At 46.9% G+C, this 12,566-nt stretch overlaps 1 protein-coding gene across 1 annotated transcript in view; it reads right to left on the bottom strand.

Annotated features, from left to right (window-relative positions):
* The window catches only part of C2H10orf67 (chromosome 2 C10orf67 homolog), a 122,767-nt gene that overhangs the window by 92,919 nt on the left and 17,282 nt on the right, over window positions 1–12,566 (bottom strand). Inside the window, 1 exon segment of the mRNA XM_065400264.1 lies at window positions 7,118–7,264. Coding sequence (XP_065256336.1) covers window positions 7,118–7,264 — 147 coding nt within the window.

Raw genomic sequence — 12,566 nt, forward strand, 5'->3', positions numbered from 1 at the left:
GTTATGATTATGCTGTCTATATGTGTGTATCAGTTTTGTAGTTGAAGTTATGAATATTGGCTCTATACTGTCTGTATGGCAAACTTATGCTATGCTTCTGGGTGACATCCCTGACAAGCTGGGATTAGCTCTGCCTAGCCTGCTTGATGGCCCATTAAGGACCATCAGCTATACAATTGACCCATTGAGAGAAGGCAAATATGCCTTCAGACTCAGCAAAGTATGCAGGAACTGGCCCATGTGACTCCAGACTCCATCTTGCTGTAATTTTCCACAGTAAGAACAAAGAGGTGTTCTTACACCTGGAAAAGACTATATAAGGCTGATGCCTCATCTCCGTTTGGTCTTCAATCTGCTTCGTACCTCTGGAAGGACTTTGCTACAAGCTGAAACTTTGAACAAAGGACTGAATGACCCATCCCAGCGGGGGATGTATTCCAGAGACTTAATTTGAACCTGCAGTTTATTCTATCACTGCTGCAAGCCTGAACCAAGAACTTTGCCATTACTGTATGTAATTGATTCCATTTAACCAATTCTAACTCTCATCTCTATCTTTTTTCTTTTATCAGTAAACCTTTAGATTTTAGATTCTAAAGGATTGGCAACAGCGTGATTTGTGGGTAAGAGCTGATTTGTATATTGACCTGGGTCTGGGGCTTGGTCCTTTGAGATCAGGAGAACCTTTTTTCTTTTACTGGGGTATTGGTTTACATAACCATTTGTCCCCTTAACGAGTGGTACTGGTGGTGATACTGGGAAACTGGAGTGTCTAAGGAAATTGTTTGTGAGACTTGCGGTTAGCCAGTGGGGTGAGACCGAAGTCCTCTTAGTCTGGCTGGTTTGGTTTGCCTTAGAGGTGGAAAAACCCCAGCCTTGGGCTGTAACTGCCCTGTTTGAGCAATTTGTCCTGAGTTGGCACTCTCAGTTGGGTTCCGCCAGAACCGCATTGTCACACGGGGTCAACAGAGAACTGTCAGCTACAGCTCTTCCCCAGGGCAGCACACAGTTGCTGGCAGGCTGGGCTTCTGACCACTGTTTGGAGAATCCTTTTGCTGAGCCTTTCCCCACGCCTTCCTGAATGCCTGCCTTCTGCAAATCCCCCTTTAGGAACCTCTTATCCCTCCAAGCACCTCCTAGGCTCCCTGCTCTGGTGGTCCCGCAAGGGAGTTCCCGGTCTCCAAGAGTGCTCCCTCTAGGCTCCTTGCTTTGGGGAACTCCCCCGAGAACTCCTCTCCTAAGGAGCTTCCTGTCTTTTTGGGAATGCCTTTTCTAACTAGTCTTGGATAACCTTTGCATTAGGTTCCTGGTCCTTGTTTACTACTTAACCATTTAGCAGCCAGTTGGGCAGTCAATTACTCACAGGTAGTCACAGACAGACTGGGCCCTGACTTCTCTTAAAGGTCCGATCACACTGTGACACCCCTTATCTGTGAGAGCCAGGTCATCCTGTTCATATAGCTCCCTCTTCCACTGGAATGTGGCCCACTGTTCCACAAAACGAAAACCATCAGCTTCACACCAGTTGTGCAGCCCATTGTTCACTTCCAGTACTTTCTGGCTTTTGCCTTCTGTCACTTGTGTGACTGGAAGGAGCTCTGAGAAGATCATTTGGCCTTTCCTCTTCTTCAGCTCTCTTCCAAGATTCCTGAAGTCTTCTGTAATCTGCGTAGTACCATGTGATGCTGTATCATTGGTTCCAACATGTATCATCACAAGTGAAAACTTGCATCTCATATTTTTGCTCCAGGGAGACATCACACTGTCCTATTATCCTTGTGCCCTTTGCTGAATTATCTGTCCACTCTTCTTAATATGGAGTTGCTAATGTCAGATTTTATCAGGGATATTTTTAATAAAAATCATGGACAGTGAACAAATATTCATGGAAGCCCATGACCTGTTTGTGATTTTTACTAAAAATATCCCTGACAAAATGGGGAGGCAGGAGGGTCCAGCACCCATAGCAGCTGGGGGCTTTGGGGTCCCCTTGTCCTCTCCCCCAGTAGCTGGGAGCTGCGAAGGGTTCCGCACTGCGGCTGAGCAGTGGCGAGGTCCCCTTGCCACCTGCTGGGGCTGAGCAGTTGCAGGGGGACCCCCCGCCTCTTGCCAGACAGCTGTGTTGGGGGGGGCCATGCCACCATTGGGCTGCTTCGGGAGGATCCCCTCACCACCAGCTGCGCAGCTGCAGGGGCCCCCACCGCCCACAGGGAGTGGGAGCTCCGGGATCCCTTCGCTGCCTGTGGCAGCTGGAGCTGTGGGGGATCCCCCGCCACCCTTGGTGGCTGAGAGCTGTGGGGTGCCCCCCCTGCCCTCAGTGGCTGGGAGCTGCAGGGTCCCCCTGCTGCCCAGGGGCTCAGAGGCGCTGGGAGCCCGCCACCAGCAGCGGCTGAGAGCTGTGTGGCCTACCAGCTGACAGCTCCATCCCTGGGGCAGAAAATGTCACGGAGGTCAGGCAATGCTTGGGAGGGGCAAGAAGGGTCACATGTCCCTCCCCAGACGCCTGGGGGGCATTCATCAGGGAACCACAGCAGCGAAAGGAGCAGAACATGAGGCCGCCGCTCCCAGGAGCCAGCGCCTGTGCTGACAGCTCCCCTGGCACGGCTATACTGGTACCACCCCCAGACTCCAGCCCTGTCCTCTGGTGGGGCTGTACAGACCCCACGCCAGACAGGAGACACCACTGCATGGAAGGTCTGGGAGCGGTAAAGCCGTGCCGGAAGAGCTGCTGCAGTTCCCAGCACAGTAGGAGGACGGAGTCCCCTCTAGGTAACGTGGAATGGGGAGAGCGCAGAGCCCCCGGGCTGGGGGCAGGGTGTGGAGGAATCACGTGGGGGCTCACATGGGGAGGTCACATGTCCCCCCCCTTTAGCTGGTGCCTCCCTTTGTGTCCCTCCCATGAGACGCCCATTCCTATTATGACTGAAGAACCTCTCCTGGTAGCAACCTGCTTCAGACTGCAAGGACACCCACCAGGCATGTCCCCTGCAGCTTTCTGTTTCATTTCTCCAGAGACAGGTCCCTTGGTCCCTGACTCACTGGGTATCTCAAAACAATTCAATACTTCTACCTAAGTTGAATGCCTCCTGGTTCTCTTTCCCCTATTTGTGACAATCTGCTTCTTCATCTTCTACTCTCTCTAGTTATAAGTGCTTGCATACAAATGCTAGAAGTCTAAATACTAAGATGGGTGAACGTGAGTGCCTACTATTAAATGAGGATATTGATATGATAGGCATTACAGAAACTTGGTGCGGTAGTTATCAATTATCAATGATGATAATCAATGGGACATGGTAATAACAAGAGTAGAAAATATATAGGAATGACAGAGAAGGTCATGTTGGTGGGGTAGTGGCACTAAATATGAGAAAAAGCATAGAGTCAAATACAGTAAAAATCTTAAATTAATCAAACTGTACCACAGAATCTTTATGGATAGAAATGCCATCCTTGAATAATAAGAATATAGAAGTAGGACTATACTACCAACCTCCTGACCAGGATGGTGATGGTGACTGTGGAATGCTCAGGGAGATTAGAAAACCTATAAAAATAGAAAACTCAATAATAATGGGAGATTTCAACCATCCCTATATTGACTGGGTACATGTCACCTCTGGAAGGGATGCAGAGATGAAATTTCTAGACACCATAAATGACTAGTTCTTGGAGCAGCCAGTTCTGGACCCCACAAGGGGAGACACAATTCTTTATTTAGTCTTAAGTGGAGCACAGGAGCAGGTCCAAGAGGTAAAATAGCTGCACCACTCAGGGGGGAGGCACCAAAGAAGCCGACCACAGTGGCATTTAACTTCAGAAAGTTGAACTACACAAAAATGAAGAAGCTATTTACATGGAAATTAAAAGGTACAATCACAAAAGTGAAATGTCTGCAAGCTACATGGAAACTTTTTAAAAACACCATAATAGAGGCCCAAATTAAAAAAACACAGTAAGATGATCAACAAAGTAAAAGAAGCGGTTAGAGACAAAAGAGCATCCTTTAAAAATTGGAAGTCAAATCCTACTGAGGAAAATAAAAAGGAGCATAAACTCTAGCAAGTTAAGTGTAAAAGTATAATCAGGCAGGCCAAAAAAGAATCTGAAGATAAATTAGCCAAACACTCAAAAACTAACAGCAAAAAATGTTTACGTACATCAGAAGCAGGAAGCCTGCAAACCAATCAGTGGGGCCACTGGACGATCGTGGTACTAAAGGAGCACTCAAGGAAGACAAGGTTACTTAGGAGAAGCTAAATTAGTTTTTTGCATCAGTCTTCACTGCAGAGAATGGAGGGAGGTTCCCACACCTGAGACTAGGGTGACCAGATGTCCCGATTTTATAGAGACAGTCCCAATTTTGGGGTCTTTTTCTTATGTAGGCTGCTATTACCTCCCACCCCGTCCTGATTTTTCACACTTGCTGTCTGGTCACCCTACCTGAGACATTCTATTTAGGTGACAAATCTGAGGAACTGTCCCAGATTGAGGTGTCAATAGAGTACCAAACAGACTGATTGAAACTATGGTAAGAACAGAGTTATCAGACACATAGATGAACATGATTTGTTGGGAAGAGTTAACACATCTGTTGTAATGAGAAATCATGCCCCAATCTATCAGAATTCTTGGGGAGATCAATAAATGTGGACAAGGGTGATCCAGTGGATACTGTGTACTTGGACGTTCAGAAAGCCTTTGATGAGGTCCCTCACCAAAGGCTCTTAAGCAAAGTAAGCTGTCATGGTATAAGAGGGAAGGTCCTCTCATGGATCAGTAACTGCTGAAAAGACATGAAACAAAGGATAGAAATAAATGGTCAGTCTTCATAATGGAGAGAAGTAAATAGTGGTGTCCCCCAGGGCTCTGTACTGGTACCAGTAGTGTTCAATATATTCATAAATGATCTGGAAAAAGCGGTAAAGAGTGAGATGGCTAAATTTGCAGATGATACAAAATTACTCAAAATAGTTAAATCCAAAGCAGACTGCAAAGAGTTACAAAAGGATCTCACAAAACTGGGTGACCCGGCAACAAAATGGCAGATGAAATTCAATGTTGATAAATACAAAATAATGCACATTGGAAAACATAATCCTAACTATACATACAAAACGAGGGGGCCTAAATTAGCTGTTACCACTCAAGGATACCCAAGTGGCAGTAGGAAAATGAGGAAGATGGTCCCAGAGGGACCCTTTTCAGCCAAATTGAGATAAGAAATATCGTAGGAAGAGACAGGGCCAGCTCCAGGCACCAGCCTACCAAGCATGTGCTTGGAGTGGCACCTGGAGGGGCGCGGCGCTCAGGCCCGAGAGCGGGGCCGCGACTGGGCTCGCCGCCCTCCCCGCGGCGCTCCGGCCGCCGGGGAGAGTGGAGCCGCAGCTGGCTCGCCGCCCTCCCCCGGCGCTCCGGCCGGCCGGGGAGAGCGGGGCCGCGGCCGGGCTCTCCGCCCTCCTCGCGGCACTCTGGCCGGCCGGGGAGAGCGGGGCCACGGCCGGGCTCGCCGCCCTCCTCGCGGCGCTCCGGCTGGTCGGGGAGAGCGGGGCCTCGGCCGGGCTCGCCGCCCTCCCCCGGCGCTCCGGCCGGTCAGGGAGAGCGGGGCCGCGGCCGGGCTCGGCGCCCTCCCCTGCTGCGCTCCCCGCCGGGGGGCGGGGGGCAGCAGGAGGATTTTTTGCCTGGGGCGGCAAAAAAGCCAGAGCCGGCCCTGGGAAGAGAGGGCAGCTGAGTAGGAACAAGGGGGAAAAGGTCAAGCTGACAGAGATTTTATTTAGAGTACTATTTCTCCCCGCTACTAAGAACCCAGAAGCACCCAGCTGGCTGCTCATCCCCAGTCCAGCTGGAAGCTGTATATTGATGCCAGAACTCTGGCACCTCCCACAACCCTTCCCTTTTTGTTATGTTGAGTTGATGCCAAATGTTTGGCCAGTCCTTTTTGGGGCATAGAGAAGCTCACAGAAACATTTCTGAATCCATCAACTAGCCTTGTTTACTCAGTTCATTACTTTGAGGCACTGAGATCTGTCTGTGGCAACCAGGAAAGAGCACAAAAGATCAGACATCCCACTAAAATGCATAACTTGCACTTATTTCAGTACATGAAATTTCATATATACACTCACTGGTGAAGGTTCACAGTTGGTTATATTAATAAAACTTTGATAGAAAATAATGAACTACACCTAACCACTAAGACCTAACTTCTTTTCTTCAAAAATGTCACTTTCCCTCACAGTGGATTAAATCCACAGCATATGTGAAGTTTTGAGAAGGTGTTGTGGAGTTCTCCCTTTTCACTGGGCTGTGATTGAGTAGGGTTAATTTGCTAAGGAAATGGACAAGGTTGTATCTCTGGGTGCTGACATGTGAGAAGATAACATATGTACGTACGTATGTACGTACATGGCCATATGCTGTATTTCCAATTTTTTAATATTATGATTGTTCTTTAGCAACCATAACTAGTTTTCACAAAGCATTTTTAGTTTGAAAAGGCTTACCCCTGAAAAAGGCCTCCAATGCCTACTGATGGTTATACCCAAATAATGATTACATCGTTTAAACTTTACTGCAGGAATTAATAAAAACAATTAAAAAGGAAGAGTCTCAAGTGATTTTAGTAGTTGAAGTACTGATGAGTTGATTTTACTGATCTCCATAATCTTGAAGAAAAAACCAAGAGAGACATGCCAAGTATTTATCTAAGTTGGGGTTATTTAACAGGTGACAGATACTTAGTTTAAATTGTCTATGTGTAAGAGTGGGTACTAACAGAATATAGGTGGAATTTCCTTACCCGAGGAGTTCATATTTAGAATAAACAGCTAAAAGTAATAATAAGAGCAACTACTGTTAGACAAGAATTTGAAGGGGAAAAATACTATGGGGTATAATTGCCAACGCTGGGCCAGAACCTCAGCAGGTGTAGCTTCCATGTAGTCGGAGTTACATCAATTTACACCAGCTAAGAATGTAGCCCCCTAAGTGCAAGAAAATTCCTGAACAGGTTTTCTAGCTAGTTTCCTATACCCTTATAATGAGACTAGGAAATGCTACTACAGTAAATAAACATGTTCAAAGAATAAATTCATGATTTTTTTTACAAAAAACCTACCATTTTTGTATCTTCATTTTCCTGATATTCTTGTAATTCTGCTTCTAATTTTTGAATTTTAGACTCTTTCTCCTGGAGCGTCTTAATCAAAACCTGCCAACTCGCTGCTAATGAGGAATCTGTATCTTCCTGTATGCGATAATTTTTCTGTTACAAGAGAAGATCCTCTAGTGAGATATGCTAGTTATATAAATCACACGGCACTTTTTCTTAAAGTTACAGAATTCCAGGATATTTTTGTTGTAACTTCATGACACTATTATTAAACATTAAGTTCTGTAGTCCTGTTGAATGTGATTAGCTTTTCATCAGAATAACATTTAACCGCATTTCAAGTACAGAAACAAAATGGTATTTACAGAATAATCATACAAGAAAATGCATATAAAGTAAAACATACAGAAAAAGAACAGAAAAGATGGATGAGACACTGGCAGATCAGGTGCAAGCTCATGCCAAGGCCACTGGGCCTCACTGGACACTGACAAATGCATAACTGGAAATCAGTCTGGCTTGTCTTTGTGTTAGCATTGTTAAAATAGTTATTAGAGTTATAAGAATGTGTTTAGACTTTATGGGATGCTTGTAGGATGCTGCATGTATTAATCATACTTATAATATTTGTATGTCATGTTATAAGGTAGTGTTTAAGTGTCTGCTCTGTAACTATAAAAATGTTTAAGACTGTAAGCCCTGACAGTAAAGGGAGAAGCACTACTAAGCACGAAATACTAGTTTACCAAAAGAGATATTATCTCCTCCCCGAACAAAAGGTCTATACACACCAGACAAGGTGTTGTGGAACAGCAGTGGATTAAAGACTCAGTTGATTGCTTTCCCCACCTCTCTGAAGAGGGTACGTGCACAAGCCCTTGCTGGGGGAAAGTAATAAAAATCCCTGTTAAGGAAAAATTATTATCCTTATGCTGCTTGAACTCTGAGAGGCGATGATTTCTAAGCATAAGCAAAGGGTCCCCAGTGATTTAGCTCGGGTTAGCCCTAAAGGACATATAAAGCTTTCATATTAAAGCAGCTATCATCATCTTTTGGAACATAAGACAATATCGTGTCTTTAACCTTGTAAATAACATTTCTTCTTCCTAATTAATAAATCTTGAATTAGTATTTTAGGATTGGCTACAAGCATTGTCTTTGGTTTGTGATCTGAGGTACAGTTGACCTGGGGTATGTGACTAGTCCTTTGGGACTGGGAATAACCTGAATATTGTTGTGATTTTTGGCAAAGGGGATCATATATCACAAAGGCAGGTTTGCCTGGGAGGCAAGACAGAACAGAGTGCCCAAGGGGACTGTTATTCCATATTAAGACTCTTATAATTCTTTAAGAGTTCACACTTATTAATTGGTTGGTGAAATCTAATTATAGAACATACAACCAGTTTGGGGTTTATGCCCTGTTCCTTGACAGTCTGCCCCGAGGCTGGCACTCATGCTCATGAGCCACTCCAGATAGCTTGACAACGGACACAATGAATACATCCTATGTATTTTAATATATCTCTAACATGAAACATTTACAATTAATGTGACATTCAATTTAATTTTGCACTGTTATCATAGAATCATAGGACTGGAAGGGAGCTTGAGAGCTGATCTAGTCCATTCCTCTACACTCATGGCAGGACTAAGTATTATCTAGATCAGTGGTTTTCAAACTGCAGGTCGTGACCTAGTACTGGGTCGCAGACTGTAAGGCACGGGGTTGCGGCGGCACTGGTCAGCACCACTGACCAGGCCATTAAAAGTCCCGTCAGTGGTGCTGCCCGGCTAAGGCAGGCTAGTGCCTACCTGTACAGATACCATACTGCGCCCCGGAAGTGTCCAGCAGCGGGTCCGGCTTCTAGGCAGGGGGGCCACAGGGCTCTATCCGCTGCCCCTGCCCTGAGCACCGGCTCTGCACTGGGGTGGGTGGTGCCTGCAGGCGAGAGCTGTGTGGAGCCACTTGCGCGCCTCCGCCTAGGAGCCGGACCTGCTGCTGGCCACTTCCAGGGCGCAGTGCAGTCCACGGTGCCAGGACAGGCGGGAAGCCTGCCTCTGCACCCCGGCTGCACTGCTGACCGAGAGCCACCGGAGGTAAGGCCACACCCCAACCCCACGCTCCCATCCCTGCCCCAGCCCTGAGCCCTCTCCTGCACCCCAACACCTCATTCCCAGCCCCACCCCAGAGCCTGCACCCCCAGCCCAGAGTCCTGAGCCCCTCCGGCACGCTAACCCCCTGCCCCAGCCCAGAGCCCCCTCCCACACCCTGAACCCCTCATTCCCGGCCCCACCCCACAGCCCTCATCCCAACCCTCTGCCCCAGCCCTGAGCCCCTCCTGCACCCCAAACCTCTCATACCCAGCTCCGTTGGGTCATGGGCATCAACAATTTTCTTCAACTGGGTCGCCAGAAAAAAAAAAAAGTTTGAAAACCACTGATCTAGGCCATCCCTGACAGGTGTTTGGCTAACCTACTTTTAAAAATCTCCAATTATGGAGATTCCACAGCCTCCCTAGGCAATTTATTCCAGTGCTTAACTACCCTGACAGTTAGGAAGTTTTTCCTAATGTCCAACCTAAACTTCCTCCGCTGCAATTTAAGCCCATTGCTTCTTGTCCTGTCCTTAGAGATTAAGGAGAACAATTTCCTGACTTACGCAAAAATCGACTTACACAAGGCATTCCAGAATGGAACGCTTGCGTAAGTCAGGGAGCTTCTGTACTTTGCGACACCGGCTACAAAACTGTCATGAGAATGCCTGTTCTCACTTTCAGGTGACGTTGTAAACAAGAAGGGGGCAGCCTTATCTCCTGCAAATATAAACAAACTTGTCTGTCTGAGCGACTGACTGAACAAGATGTAGGACTGAGTGGACTTGCAGACTCTACAATTTTACATTGTTTTATTTTTAAATGCAGGGGGTTTTGTACATAATTCTACATTTGTAAATTAAACTTTCATGATAAAGAGATTGCACTACAGTACTTGTAATAGGTAAACTGAAAAATACTATTTCTTTTGTTTTTCTACAGTGCAAATAGATCAAAAATAAATATAAAGTGAGCATAGTACACTTTGTAGTCTGTGTAATAATTGAAATAAATATATTTGAAAATGTATAAAATATCCAAAATATTTAATAAATGGTATTCTATTATTAAGAGTGCGATTAATCAAGATTCATTTTTTTAGTCGCTTGACAGCTCTAATTATTACCCAATAGGTGGTAGTTAAATGTAACTTATTGCTCTTTGACATAGGGTATGTCTACACTATGAAATTAGGTCGAATTTATAGAAAAGTCGATTTTTAGGAAGTGATTTTATACAGTCGATTGTGTGTGTCCTCACTAAGCGCATTAAGTCGGCGGAGTGCGTCCACAGTACCGTGGCTAGCGTCGACTTCTAGAGCGTTGAACTGAGGTAGCTATCCCACAGTTCCCGCTGTCTCCACCGCCCATTGGAATTCTGGGTTGAGTTCGCAATGCCTGATGGGGCAAAAACATTGTCGCGGGTGGTTTTGGGTACACGTCATCAGTCCCCCCTCCCTCCGTGAAAGCAACAGCAGACAATCATTTTGCGCAGACAGTGCATTTCAGCAGACAGTGCAGTAGGACTGCTAACCATCATCATCGAATGACCGCTTCCACTGCCACTCTGCTCTCCTGGTGCCATGAATCCACCTCGCAGGTCCTCTCGTCATGCAGAATAAATATCTATTCTCGTAGCATCCGCCACTATATGACCGTCGTCACCTGCCGCTTCCGCTGCCACTCTGCTCTCCTGGTGCCATGAATCCACTTCGCAGGTCCTCTATATGATCGTCATCATCCGCCGCTTCCGCTGTCATTCTGCACTCCTGTCTCGATCGATAGCCCATGACAGCCAACATGGAGAAATTCGCTATCGATCAAGACAGGAGTGCAGAATGGCAGCGGAAGCGGCGGATGATGACGGTCATATAGAGGACCTGCGAAGTGGATTCATGGCACCAGGAGAGCAGAGTGGCAGCGGAAGCGGCAGGTGACGACGGTCATATAGAGGCGGATGCTACGAGAATAGATATTTATTCTGCTTGACGAGAGGACCTGCGAGGTGGATTCAGGAGAGCAGAGTTGCAGCGGAAGCGGGAGCCCATGACAGCCAACATGGAGAAATTCGCTCCCGCTTCAACTCTGCTCTCATGAATCTACTTCGCAGGTCCTCTATAAATATCTATTCTCGTGGCTTCTCTCTATAAATATCTATTCCGTCATCCACCGCTGCCGCTGCAACTCTGCTCTCCTGCAGACGCCATACCACAGCAAGCATGGAGCCCACTCAGATCACCGTGGCAGTTATCACCATTGTAAATACCTCGCGCATTATCCTGCAGTATATGCAGAACCAGAACCTGCAAAAGCAGGCGAGAAGGTGACGGCAGCGCGGTGACGAGAGTGATGAGGACGTGGACACAGACTTCTCTCAAAGCACGGGCCCTGGCAATGTGGACATCATGGTGGTAATGGGGCAGGTTCGTGCCGTGGAACACCGATTCTGGGTCTGGGAAACAAGCACAGACTGGTGGGACTGCATAGTGTTGCGGGTCTGGGATGATTCCCAGTGGCTGCGAAACTTTCGCATGCACAAGGGCACTTTCATGGAACTTTGTGACTTGCTTTGCCCTGAAGTGCAAGAATACCAAGATGAGAGCAGCCCTCACATTTCACAAGCGAGTGGCGATAGCCCTCTGGAAGCTTGCAACACCAGACAGCTACTCGTCAGTCAGGAATCAATTTGGAGTAGGCAAATCTACTGTAGGGGCTGCTGTGATCCAAGTAGCCAACGCAATCACTGAGCTGCTGCTATCAAGGGTAGTGACTCTGGGAAATGTGTAGGTCATAGCGCATGGCTTTGCTGCAATGGGATTCCCTAACTGTGGTGGGGCGATAGACGGAACACATATTCCTATCTTGGGACCGGAGCACCAAGGCAGCCAGTACATAAACCACAAGGGGTACTTTTCAATGGTGCTGCAAGCACTGGTGGATCATAAGGGATGTTTCACCAACATCAACGTGGGATGACCGGGAAAGGTACATGACGCTCGCATCTTCAGGAACTCTGGTCTGTCTGAATGGCTGCAGCAAGGGACTTACTTTCCAGACCAGAAAATAACTGTTGGGGATGTTGAAATGCCTATAGTTATCCTTGGGGACCCAGCCTACCCCTTAATGCCATGGCTCATGAAGCCATACACAGGCACCCTGGACAGTAGTCAGGAGCTGTTCAACTATAGGCTGAGCAAGTGCAGAATGGTGGTAGAATGTGCATTTGGACGTTTAAAAGCGTGCTGGCGCAGTTTACTGTCTCGGTTAGACCTCAGCTAAACCAATATTCCCATAGTTATTACTGCTTGCTGTGTGCTCCACAATATCTGTGAGAGTAAGAGGGAAGAGACGTTTATGGCG

Source organism: Emys orbicularis, chromosome 2 (genome assembly GCF_028017835.1).
Source record: "Emys orbicularis isolate rEmyOrb1 chromosome 2, rEmyOrb1.hap1, whole genome shotgun sequence".
NCBI lineage: Eukaryota > Metazoa > Chordata > Testudines > Emydidae > Emys > Emys orbicularis.